The sequence below is a fragment of the Artemia sp. Qi Xiang Cuo genome, chromosome 1 (assembly GCF_049724085.1).
Source record: "Artemia sp. Qi Xiang Cuo chromosome 1, ASM4972408v1, whole genome shotgun sequence".
Taxonomy (NCBI): domain Eukaryota; kingdom Metazoa; phylum Arthropoda; class Branchiopoda; order Anostraca; family Artemiidae; genus Artemia; species Artemia sp. Qi Xiang Cuo.
In genome coordinates, this window is record NC_142794.1 from 59793282 (window position 1) to 59806661 (window position 13380).

General features: G+C 40.2%; 1 protein-coding gene across 2 annotated transcripts in view; it reads right to left on the reverse strand.

Moving 5' to 3' along the window:
• LOC148956542 (phosphatidylinositol 4-kinase type 2-alpha-like) overlaps positions 1-13380 on the reverse strand; it is a 127988-nt gene that overhangs the window by 30170 nt on the left and 84438 nt on the right. For both annotated transcript variants that reach the window (XM_089085951.1, XM_089085950.1), the window contains exon 8: positions 11955-12182. In XM_089085951.1, coding sequence (XP_088942077.1) covers positions 11955-12182 — 228 coding nt within the window. The remainder of the gene's footprint in view (positions 1-11954; positions 12183-13380) is intronic.

Sequence of the window (13380 nt, forward strand, 5' to 3'; positions counted from 1 at the left end):
GACAACGCCTTCTATAAAAACCTTATATGCCCCCAGGGCATAACTTAAAACCCTTGCCCTGAAGGTTGTGGGGTAGTGTCCTCCTCAAAAATATATTTTCTATCAGGAAATCAACTACGCTGAACAAAATGACTATCTCAAAATTTTGATTGGTTGTGTTTGAGGAAATTATGGGCGTGGGGGGGGGGCTTGTTGCCCTCCAACCCCGTTCGATTATTAAAAATGGAACTTGCCCTTTAATTTCCAAATGATTGAGTCTTTTTTGAAGTTTTTAAGACAATGCCTTCTATAAAAACCTTATATGCCCCCAGGGCATAACTTAAAACCCTTGCCCTGAGGGTTGTGGGGGAGTATCCTCCTCAAAAAAATATTTTCTATCTGGAAATCAACTACAGTGAACAAAATGGCTATCTGAAAATTTTGATTGGATGTGTTTTGGGAAATGATGGGCGTGAGGGGGATGGGGGCTAGTTACACTCCAATCACTTTCGACTATTAAAAAGGGCACTAGCTTTTTAATTTCCACTCGAATGAGCCTGTTTTGAAGTTTCTACGACAACGCCTTCTATAAAAACCTTATATAGCCCCAGGGCAAAACTTAAAACCCTTACCCTGAGGGTTGTGGGGGAGTATACTCCTCGAAAATATATTTTCCATCTGGAAATCAACTACGCTGGACAAAATGGCTATCTCAAAATTTTGATTGGATGTGTTTGGGGAAATGATGGGCGTGGGGGGGGGGGGGGCTAGTTGCACACCAATCACTTTTGACTATTAAAAAGGTCACTAAACCTTTAATTTCCAATCGAATTAGCCTGTTTTTAAGTTTCTAAGACAACTCCGTCTATAAAAACCTTATATGCCCCCAGGGCATAACTTAAAACCCTTGCTCTGAGGGTTGTGGGGGATTGTCCTCCTCAAAAACATATTTTCTATCTGGCAATCAACTAGGCTGAACAAAATGGCTATCTCAAAATTTTGATTGGATGTTTGGGAGAATGATGGGCGTGGGGGGGGGGCTAGCTGCCCTCCAATCACTTTCGACTATTAAAAAGGGCACTAGCCCTTTTAATTTCTAATTGAATGTGCCTGTTTTGAAGTTTTTACGACAATGCCTTCTATAAAAACCTTATATGCCCCCAGGGCATAACTTAAAACTCTTGCCCTGAGGGTTGTGGGGGATTGTCCTCCTCAAAAACATATTTTCTATCTGGAAATCAACTACGCTGAACAAAATGGCTATCTCAAAATTTTGATTGGATGTTTGGGGGAATGATGGGCGTGAGGGGGGGGGCTAGTTGCCCTCCAATCACTTTCGACTATTAAAAAGGGCACTAGCTCTTTAATTTCCAATCGAATGAGCCTGTTTTGAAGTTTCTACGACAGCGCCTTCTATAAAAACCTTATATGCCACCAGGGCATACCCCCAACGCCTTCAATAAAAACCTTATATGCCCCCCGGGCATAACTTAAAACTCTTGCCCGGAGGGTTGTGGGGGATTGTCCTCCTCAAAAACATGTTTTCTGTCTGAAAATCAACAACTATTTAAAATTTTGATTGGATGTTTGGGAGAATAATGGGCGTGAGGGGAGGGGGGGGCTAGTTGCCCTCCAATCACTTTCGACTATTAAAAAGGGCACTATCCCTTTGAATTTCCAATCGAATGAGCCTTTTTGAAGTTTCTACAACAACGTCTTCTATAAAAACCTTATATGCCCCCCCCGGCATATCTTAAAACCCTTGCCCTGAAGGTTTTGGGGGAGTGTCCTCCAAAAAAACATATTTTCTATCGGGAAATCAACTCCCCTGCACAAAATAGCGATCCCAAAATGTTGACTGGAGGGGTTGGAGCGAATGTTGGGCGTGGGGGGGGGGGCTAGTTGCACTCCAATCACTTTCGAGTATTAAAAAGGGCACTAGACCTTTAATTTCCAATCGAATGAGCCTGTTTTGAAGTTTCTACGACAACGCCTTCTATAAAAACCTTATATGCCCCCAGGGCATAACTTAAAACCCTTGCCCTGAGGGTTGTGGGGGAGTTTCCTCCTCAAAAACATATTTTCTATCTGCAAATCAACTACGCTGAACAAAATGGCTATCTCAAATTTTTGATTGGATGTGTTTGGGGGAAGGAGGGGCGTGAGGGGGGGGGGCTCGGTGCCCTACAATCATTTTCGACTATTAAAAAGGGCACAAGCCTTTTATTTTCCCAGCGAATGAGCCTGTTTTGGAGTTTCTACGACAACGCCTTCTATAAAAATCTTATATGCCCCCAAGGGATAACTTAAAACCCTTGCCCTGAGGGTTGTGGGGGAGTGTCCTCCTAAAAATAATATTTTCTATCTGGAAATCAACTACAGTGAACAAAATGGCTATCTGAAAATTTTGATTGGAGGCGTTTGGGGAAATGATGGGCGTGAGGGGGAGGGGGGCTAGTTACACTCCAATCACTTTCGACTATTAAAAAGGACACTAGCTCTTTAATTTCCAATCGAATGATCCTGTTTTGAAGTTTCTACGACAACGCCTTCTATAAAAACCTTATATAGCCCCAGGGCAAAACTTAAAACCCTTACCCTGAGGGTTGTGGGGGAGTATACTCCTCAAAAATATATTTTCTATCTGGAAATCAACTACGTGGGACAAAATTGCTATCTCAAAATTGTGATTGGATGTGTTTGGGGAAATGATGGGCGTGGGGGGGGGGGGGGGGGCTAGTTGCACTCCGATCACTTTCGAATATTAAAAATGGCCATAGCTCTTTAATTTCCAAACGAATGAGCCTGTTTTTAATTTTCTACAAAAACGCCTTCTATAAAAACCTTATATGCCCCCAGGGCATAACTTGAAACCCTTGCCCTGAGGGTTGTGGGGGAGTGTCCTCCTCAAAAATACATTTTCTATCTGGAAATCAACTACGCTGAACAAAATGGCTATCTAAAAATTTTGATTGGATGTGTTTGGGGAACTGAGGGGTGTGGGGGGGGACTCGGTAACCGCCTATCAATTTCAAGTGTTAAAATGTTTACTAGACCTTTATTTTCAACCAAATGAGCCTGTTTTGACATTCTTACAAATACAACCTCTATAAAAACCATATGTACCTCCAGGGTATAACTTGAAAATCTTGCTCTGGGGTTATGGTGTAGTATCCTCCTAAAAATAATGTTTTCTATTTGGAAATCAACTACAGTGAACAAAATGGCTATCTAAAAATTTTGTTTGGAGGTGTTTTGGGAAATGATGGGCGTAAGGGGGATGGGGGCTAGTTACACTCCAATCACTTTCGACTATTAAAAAGGACACTAGCTCTTTAATTTCCAATCGAATGATCCTGTTTTGAAGTTTCTACGACAACGCCTTCTATAAAAACCTTATATAGCCCCAGGGCAAAACTTAAAACCCTTACCCTGAGGGTTGTGGGGGAGTATACTCCTCGAAAATATATTTTCCATCTGGAAATCAACTACTCTGGACAAAATGGCTATCTCAAAATTTTGATTTGTTGTGTTTGGGGAAATAATGGGCGTGGGGGGGGGGGGGGGGGCGATTTGCCATCAAATCAATTTCGACAATAAAAAAGGACACAAGCCCTTTAATTTAAAAACGAATGATCCTGTTTTTAATTTTATACCACAACCCCTTCTATAAAAACCTTATATGCCCCCAGGGCATAACTTAAAACCCTTGCTCTGAGGGTTGTGGGGGATTGTCCTCCTCAAAAACATATTTTCTATCTGGAAATAAACTAGGCTGAACAAAATGGCTATCTCAAAATTTTGATTGGACGTGTTGGGGAGACTGATGGGCGTGGGGGGGGGGGGCTAGTTGCCCTCCAAACACTGTCGACTATTAAAAAGGGCACTAGCCCTTTGAATTTCCAAGTGAATGTGCCTGTTTTGAAGTTTCTACGACAACGACTTCTATAAAAACCTTATATGTCCCCAGGGCATAACTTAAAACTCTTGCCCTGAGGGTTGTGGGGGATTGTCCTCCATAAAAACATATTTTCTGTCTGGAAATCAACTACGCTGAACAAATTGGCTATCTGAAAATTGTGATTGGATGTTTGGGGGAATGATGGGCGTGAGGGGGGGCGGCTAGTTGCCCTCCAATCACTTTCGACTATTAAAAAGGGCACTAGCTCTTTAATTTCCAATCGAATGAGCCTGTTTTGAAGTTTCTACGACAGCGCCTTCTATAAAAACCTTATATGCCCCCAGGGCATACCCCCAACGCCTTCAATAAAAACCTTATATGCCCCCAGGGCATAACTTAAAACCCTTGCCCTGAGGGTTGTGGGGGATTGTCCTCCTCAAAAACATGTTTTCTATCTGAAAATCAACAACTATCTCAAAATTTTGATTGGATGTGTTTGGGAGAATGATGGGCGTGAGGGGGGGGGGGCTAGGGGCCCTTCAATCACGTTCGAGGGCGCGTTGCCCTCCCATCATTGTAGCCTATTAAAAAGGGAACTATCCATTTTAATTTCCAATCAAATGAGCCTTTTTGAAGTTTATACAACAACGCATTCTATAAAAACCTTATATGCCCCCCCCCCCCCGGCAAATCTTAAAACCCGTGCCCTGGAGGTTCTGGGGGAGTGTCCTCCTCAAAAACAAATTTTCTATCTGGAAATAAACTACGCTGAACAAAATGGCTATATCAAAATTTTGATTGGATGTGTTTGGGGAAATGATGGGCCTGGGGGGGGGGGGGGCTAGTGGCACTCCAATCACTTTCGACTATTAAAAAGGGCACTTTACCTTTAATGTATAGTTAAAAATTCATGTCCCGAAATGTCTGCAGCAACGAATTAATTACAGACCTGATATGGCCATAGGCCAAGCATCAACCTCTAACTCTGTGGTCTGTGGGGGATTGTCGCCTACAGAGTTTCGTGTTCTCGCCGAAAATCTATTAGCCTGAACAACAGGGTCCTCTCAAAATTTTGAGTGGATGTGTGGGGTAATGATGGGCGTGGGGGGGGGGCGAGTTGCCCTCCAATCACTTTTTTCCATTAAAAAGTGCTCCAGCCATTTGAATTACCAATTGAATCACCTATTTTTGAAGTTTCTACGACAATGTCTTCTTTAAAAATCTGATATGCCCCCAGGGTATAACTTAAAACCCTTGCCCTGAGGGTTGTGGGGGATTGTCCTCTTTCAAAAACATATTTCCCATCTGGCAATCAATTACGCTGAACAAAATAGCTATCTCAAAATGTTGATTGGATGTGTTTGGGGGAATGATGGGCGTGAGGGGGGGGGGGGGCTAGTCGCCCTTCAATCGCTTTCGAATATTAAAAAGGGCACAAGCCCTTTAAATTCCAATCGAATGAGACTTTTTTGAAGTTTCTACGACAACGCCTTCTATAAAAACCTTATATGCCACCAGGGCATACCCCCAACGCCTTCAATAAAAACCTTATATGCCCCCAGGGCATAACTTAAAACCCTTGCCCTGAGGGTTGTTGGGGATTGTCCTCCTCAAAAACATGTTTTTTATCTGTAAATCAACAACTATCTCAAATTTTTGATTGGATGTGTTTGGGGGAATGATGGGCGTGAGGGGGGGGGGCTAGTTGCCCTTCAATCACTTTCGAGGGCTAGTTGCCCTCCAATCACTTTCGACTATTAAAAAGGGCACTATCCCTTTGAATTTCCAATCCAATGAGCCTTTTTGAAGTTTCTACGACAACGCCTTCTAAAAAAACCTTATATGCCCCCCCCCCCCGGCCAATCTTAAAAACCTTGCCCTGGAGGTTCTGGGGGGGTGTCCTCCTCAAAAACATATTTTCTATCTGGAAATCAACTACGCTGAACAAAATGGCTATCTCAAAATGTTGATTGGATGTGTTTGAGGAAATGATGGGCGTGGGGGGGGGGGAGCCAGTTGCCATCCAATCACTTATGATTATTAAAAAGGACACTAGCCTTTTAATTTTCAATTGAATGAGCCTCTTTTGAAGTTTCTTAAACAACACCTTCTATAAAAAGCTTATATGCCCCCAGGGCAAAGCTTAAAACCCTTGCCCTGAGGGTTGTGGGGGAGTGTCCTCCACAAAAATATATTTTCTATATGGAAATAAACTACGCTGAACAAAATGGCTATCTGAAAATTTTGATTGGATGTGTTTGGGGAAATGATGGGCGTGGGGGGGGGGCGGGGGCTAGTTACACTTCAATCACTTTCGACTATTAAAAAGGACACTAGCCCTTTAATTTCCAATCGAATGAGCCTGTTTTGAAGTTTCTACGACAACGCCTTCTATAAAAACCTTATATGCCCCCAGGGCATAACTTAAAACCCTTGCCCTGAGGGTTGTGGGGGAGTGTCCTCTTCAAAAATATATTTTCTAGCCCTTTCAATTTCCAATTGAATGTGCCTGTTTTGAAGTTTCTACGACAACGCCTTCTATAAAAACCTTATATAGCCCCAGGGCAAAACTTAAAACCCTTACCCTGAGGGTTGTGGGGGAGTATACTCCTCGAAAATATACTTTCTATCTGGAAATCAACTGCGCTGGACAAAATGGCCATCTTAAAATTTTGATTGGATGTGTTTGGAGAAATGATGGGCGTGGGGGGGGGGGGGCTACTTGCCCTCCAAAAACTTTCGACTATTAAAAAGGGTCCTAGGCCTTTAATTTCCAATTATATGATCATATTTTTTAGTTTCTATAACACTACTTTCTGTGAAAACTTAGATAACCCCAGCTCATAAGTTCACACTCTTTCCATCAGGGTTTCGGAGGAGTGTCTACCACAACACTACGGTATCTTGCTTACTCAGGACCTCAGTAAAAGAAAGAGCAAGAGCCAAATTGTGATCGGATGTGTTGTGAGAACTCATGGGCGTGGGGGGGGGTTAGTTTACCAACAATAATTTTCAACTATCATAGTTGGTAATATCCCTTTGAATTTCCAATTGAATGTGCCTGTTTTGAAGTTTCTACGACAACACGTTCTACAAGAACCTTATATGCCCCCAGGGCATAAATTGAAACATTTGCCCTGAGGGTTGTGGGGGAGTGTCCTCCACAAAAACATATTTTCTATCTGGCAATCAACTACGCTGAACAAAATGGCTATCTCAAAATTTTGATTGGATGTTTGGGGGAATGATGGGCGTGCGGGGGGGCGGCTAGTTGCCCTCCAATCACTTTCGACTATTAAAAAGGGCACTAGCTCTTTAATTTCCAATCGAATGAGCCTGTTTTGAAGTTTCTACGACAGCGCCTTCTATAAAAACCTTATATACCCCCAGGGCATACCCCCAACGCCTTCAATAAAAACCTTATATGCCCCCAGGGCATAACTTAAAACCCTTGCCCTGAGGGTTGTGGGGGAGTGTCCTCCTCAAAAACATGTTTTCTGTCTGAAAATCAACAACTATCTCAAAATTTTGATTGGATGTGTTTGGGGGAATGATGGGCGTGAGGGGGGGGGGGGGCTAGTTGCCCTTCAATCACTTTCGAGGTATAGTTGTCCTCCAATAACTTTTGACTATTAAAAAGGGCACTATCCCTTTGAATTTCCAATCGAATGAGCCTTTTTAAAGTTTCTACGACAACGCCTTCTATAAAAACCTTATATGCCCCCCCCGGCATATCTTAAAACCCTTGCCCTGAAGGTTGTGGGGGAGTGTCGTTCACAAAAATAAATTTTCTATCTCTAAATAAACAACGCTGAACAAAAGTGCTAACTAAAACGGTTTTCTGGATGTATTTGAGGAAATGATGGGCGTGGGGGGGGGGGAGGTAGTTGCCCACCAATGACTTTTGAAAATTAATATTGGTACAAGCCCTTTAATTTCCAATCGAATGAGCCTGTTTTGAAGTTTCTACGACAACGCCTTCTATAAAAACCTTATATGCCCCCAGGGCAAAGCTTAAAACCCTTGCCCTGAGGGTTGTGGGGGAGTGTCCTCCACAAAAATATATTTTCTATCTGGAAATAAACTACGCTGAACAAAATGGCTATCTGAAAATTTTGATTGGATGTGTTTGGGGAAATGATGGGCGTGGGGGGGGGGGGAAGGGGGCTAGTTACACTTCAATCACTTTCGACTATTAAAAAGGACACTAGCCCTTTAAATTTCCAATCGAATGAACCTGTTTTAAAGTTTCTACGACAAAACCTTCTATAAAAAAACCTTATATCCCCCCAGGGCATAACTTAAAACCCTTGCCCTGAGGGTTGTGGGGGAGTGTCCTCCTCAAAAAAAAAATTCCTATCTGGAAATCAACTACGCTGAACAAAATGGCTATCTCAAAATTTTGATTGGATGTGTTTGGGGAAATGATGGGCGTGGGGGGGGGCGGGGGGTTAGTTACACTCCAATCACTTTCGACTATTAAAAAGGGCAGTAGCTCTTTAATTTCCAATCGAATGAGCCTGTTTTGAAGTTTCTACGACAACGCCTTCTATATAAACCTTATATGCCAGCAGAGCATAACTTAAAACCCTTGCCCTGAGAGTTGTGGGGGAGTATCCTCCTCAAAATCATATTTTATATCTGGAAATTAAATACGCTGAACAAAATGGCTATCTCAAAATTTTGATTGGATGTGTTTGGGGAAATGATTGGCGTAGGGGGGGGAGGGGGGCTAGTTGCACTCCAATCACTTTCGACTATTAAAAATGGCACTAGCCCTTTAATTTCCAATAGAATGAGACTGTTTTGAAGTTTCTACGACAGCGCCTTCTATAAAAACCTTATATGCCCCCAGGGCATAACTTAAAAACCTTGCCCTGAGGGTTGTGGGGGAGTTTCCTCCTCAAAATTATATTTTCTATATGGAAATCAACTACGCTGAACAAAATTGCTATCTCAAAATTTTGATTGGATGTGTTTGGGGGAATGATGGGCGTGGGGGGGGGGGGCTAGTTGCCCTCCAATCACTTTCGACTATTAAAAAGGGCACTATCTTTTTGAATTTCCAAACTAATGAGCCTTTTTGAAGTTTATAAGACAACGCCTTCTATAAAAACCTTATATGCCCCCAGGGTATAACTTAAAACCCTTGCCATGAGGGTTGTGGGGGAGTGTCCTCTTCAAAAATATATTTTCTATCTGCAAATCAACTACGCTGAACAAAATGGCTATCTCCAAATTTTGTTTGGATGTGTTGGGGGCAATAATGGGCGTGGGGGGGGGGCTATTTGCCCTCCAATCATTTTCGACTATTATGAAGGGCACTATAACTCCCGATTTCTAATCGAATGAGCCCCCTTTGAAGTTTCTACGACGACCCCTTCCGTATGAAGTGCCTCTGAAAAAAAATAAATAATAATAATAAAACATTGGAGCCGTATAGCCTTTATTATGGGCAACGCTACAGCGTTGCCTCTGAAATGGTGTTTTCCCAAGTGCTTTAAAGCGTGCTCACGTTATTATTCTTTTTGAAGGTGGATCAAGGAATGATCCTGCAAATCATCGTCCCATATCCCTTTTATCAGTGATTAGTAAAGTACTTGAAAAAGCTATGCTTTCTCGACTTCTTAATTCTCTTAATTCTAAACACTTTTTTCATGATTTTCAGTTTGGTTTTAGGGCGAGGCACTCAACTGAGCATGCATACGCAACTCTCTTGAATTATTTACATGCAGTTCCTGACTCTGGTCTGATACCTGCTGCTCTTTTTCTCGATGTACGAAAAGCACTCGACTCGTTAACACACAAGATTCTTCTTTGGAAACTGTCCCACGTATAAGAGGGAATGCTTATTGGTATAAGAGGGAATGCTTATTCTTGGTTTGTATCATATTTATCTGGTCGAGTCATCTCGGTTGATCCGCACTTTTCTAACCCTTCGGGAATAGAGGTCGGAATTCCAGAAGGATCTGTTATTGGGACGATACTCTTTTTAAGCTATGTCAATGACTTTATTAATGCGGTTCAAACTTTAAAACCCACCATTTCATATCGTCTTTTTCAGCCTGCACCCGTCGCTAATTTTGAGCGGTGTTTGTCCTTACCGGATGCGTTTTTAGCTTTTTGTGATGACAATACTCTTAGCACAGCTAGCGGATCCGGGTATGATATTTCTTGAAAAATAAAGACCCGTTCCGAAAGAATTATCTAATAGTCTCATGTAAATTATCTTGCCTTAAATGTCGGGAAGTCATTGTTCTCATTTTCTCCAGAGTTTCAAAGGCTTGCCGTGACTTAAATGAAATACATGTATCAAGTTGTTCTGTAAGTATACCTAAGGATCGTTACATTCGATTCCTAGGAGTCTTGCTTGACGAAAATCTTCCCTTCAAGCATCATACTGTCCAGATTAAAATGAAAGTCTCCAAGAATCTTGGGATCCTTAAAAAGCTTAAATATATATTTCCATGGTCAATTCTTAGAATCTTATTTTACAGCCTAGTTCAGTCTTATGTTTCATATTGTTCTGTTATTTGGATGTCAATTTTTCTCTCGTCTCTGATGCCACTTTCAAAACTTTATGATAAAGCAAGGACTCTTATTAAGGAAACTAACCGATCTTCACTTGAACCTTTGCTTGATTTGAAATCTCTCTATTTTCTTTCTTGTTCTTCTTTCATCTTTTTACAGTTGCACGGCCATCTTCCGGCTGCTCAATGTAATAATATATCTTTTGTTTCTGACCAATCGACTTATCACCAATACAAGTTCACCAAACGATAGATTATCTTTATAGCTTCTGTGAGGTGTGATTTCAACCCTCTGACAATTGGAGAACGGGACTCGAAGACAGTTCTCACATTTACAGGAAGTTGCCGAAACTGTGGTACATTAAAAAATCTTATCAGAAAATTTGTAGATAGTAGTTAAGTTTTTTTCTGGTTTCTCTTGGATCTGATGTCTCTCGATTGAGTTGGATCTTTATTTGAGTTTTTATTTATTTTTTTTTTTTGTGTGTTGGTATTTTTTTCTCCCCTGTTCTTTCCCGGCCATGGAGCCTTATGGTGGAGATTTTGTTGATGTAGTTTTTTGTTATGATTTTTATTGTTAAATAAAGAACTAACTTCTTTTCGATGCTGGATTCAATCAAAGATATTCCACGAATGATGTGTCAACCACGACCTAAGAAGAGCCAATTCCTGACAGATAAATTTTTAAGGAAGAAAATAGTCTGATATAAAACTCGTCACTCTGCAATTTTACACCAACGTCAACGATGAAAACATAATCAAGCAAGAAACAGTAGGTTCTGTTACCCGAGTTGGAATGCGTGGAGAAGGTAATGCTCCGCAAGCTAGCAAAGCTGAAAGAAAATCCAAAGACGAGGACGATACCGGTCACACATACTAAGATTAGAATCACCCATGCAGAATTACACTGTACTCTTTCGAAAACCTCATCATGAATGTAGGAAAGAGGGAACATACCCACTTGGAGACCGGTATATATTACCATTAATTAGAGTTTTAGCTTGGGCTTGGGTTTTAGAGTTTAACATCAATAAACATGGATTTGGCAGTCCCTTCTTCGTCTCTTGACAGGTGATATCTTACAGAGTACAGAAGATATTCCGAAACAGACAGCAAAGCCATCTCTAGCATACCTACTTCGATTCACGTATTTCATATTACAACCAGTGAGATACCAAAGAAATCAGTTTTTGAATAAAAAAAACTCTCACAAAAAACATAAAGTCCGGGTAGCCACTACGCACTATTTGTTTCCACTAACCCAGCAAAAACAAAGACCTTGAACATTGCGCTGAAGCACAGATTAGCCACCACACTGTTTGCATACTCGATCCAAATCTGAGACATACTCAATAACAACTGAAAAATTGGGATTCGAAAATAATTTATTAGACTTACCTAATGAACTATTTATCATACCAAGAATATCAATTGGGTTAATTTGGAGCTTAATAAAATAAAAAAAAAAGAAAAAAAGAAGAAGAAGAAGCAGAAAAAAAAACAGCAGCTGATGTTGCCTTATTTTACAAAGACAATATACAAACCTTAAAAAGCCTATAAAGTTCATCACATAGGTCTTGCACACAGTTCATATCAGATATAAATGGGAGTATTGCATCTCTTGTAGCTTGACTAAATGGAATTTTGGCATAAGGAAGCCAAGCCCAGTAGAAAGGATAGGTCCGCCAGGAATCGGGATGTTTGAAAGGGAAGGCTAGACCATTATCTATTGCTGCTATTCTTATCACAGCCGGTTTAACCTCTCTATAATCCTAAAATATAAAGAATGTATGCAGATCTTGTGTTCTGGCAAAGTAGAGAAGTAACAAGAAGGAGGTTAATTGGGCAAATAACAAGGCAGAGTCCATGAGACCTAGCTCCCGTGGAATCTGAAGATTTCTACAGTTTCCCAAATAAAGTAAAAACATATATATATATATATATATATATATATATATATATATATATATATATATATATATATATATATATATATATATATATATATATATATATATATATATATATATATATATATATATATATATATATATATATATATATATATATATATATATATATATATATATATATATATATATATATATATTTATATATATTTCAAACAGCAACAAAACTTGAAAAAATATAGCAACATATATTTGTAAACAATATAAAGGTGAAATTTCGACATTCTAAACCGTAGCACACTGCGCACTTTTTCTTTACCTAAATATAGAGAATTACGTTGGCGGATGTGGGGCTGGATGGCTTTAACTCCACGAAATACAAATTGTGTACCATCGTCCATCTACTTTCCCAAACTGTTTACCTAATTCTCTTATCTGTCCTCGTTTTAAACAAACAAGTCCATGCACCCCCATAAAAAAAAAAAAACAAGGAGCCTGAGAAACTCCAGGACATACTTTTCATTTTTTTTTTTTTTTTTTTTTTATAATAACAGCAAAAAGTATAAAACAAACACTACTACAAAGTACATGATAGTCCAGTGGTTAGGATACGAAGTTACGGTTGTTGCAACCCAGAGTCGAATCTACGATACAGCACTTTTTTTTTTTTTTTTTTTTTTTTTTAAATATGTATTCGCTTCCCAGTGGTCAGAAAAAAATTAGAGGACTAAAAGATAAGTGATTTTCTCTGTTGTTTGAAGTGGGGCACTGCAATTATCCTGTATATAGTTTTTGACCAACATGATTCCAATGCCGCAATTTTAGCACGGTGTGGTGTACAATGTGCGCGCCAAATCTATTTCAGTTTTAATTTCTAGTTTAAGGAATAAGCCGGCAATGAATTAACCCGGATCGTACCATATTGCTGTAAGAAAAAGCTGACGAAATTTATGACCATTTAAAAGTATCGGGGAAAATATGGCTGATCCAGGAGCCTCCTTCTATGAAGAGGAGTCCTTTGTTCAGATTTTACTTGTGGCTAGTAATACTTCTGCTTATT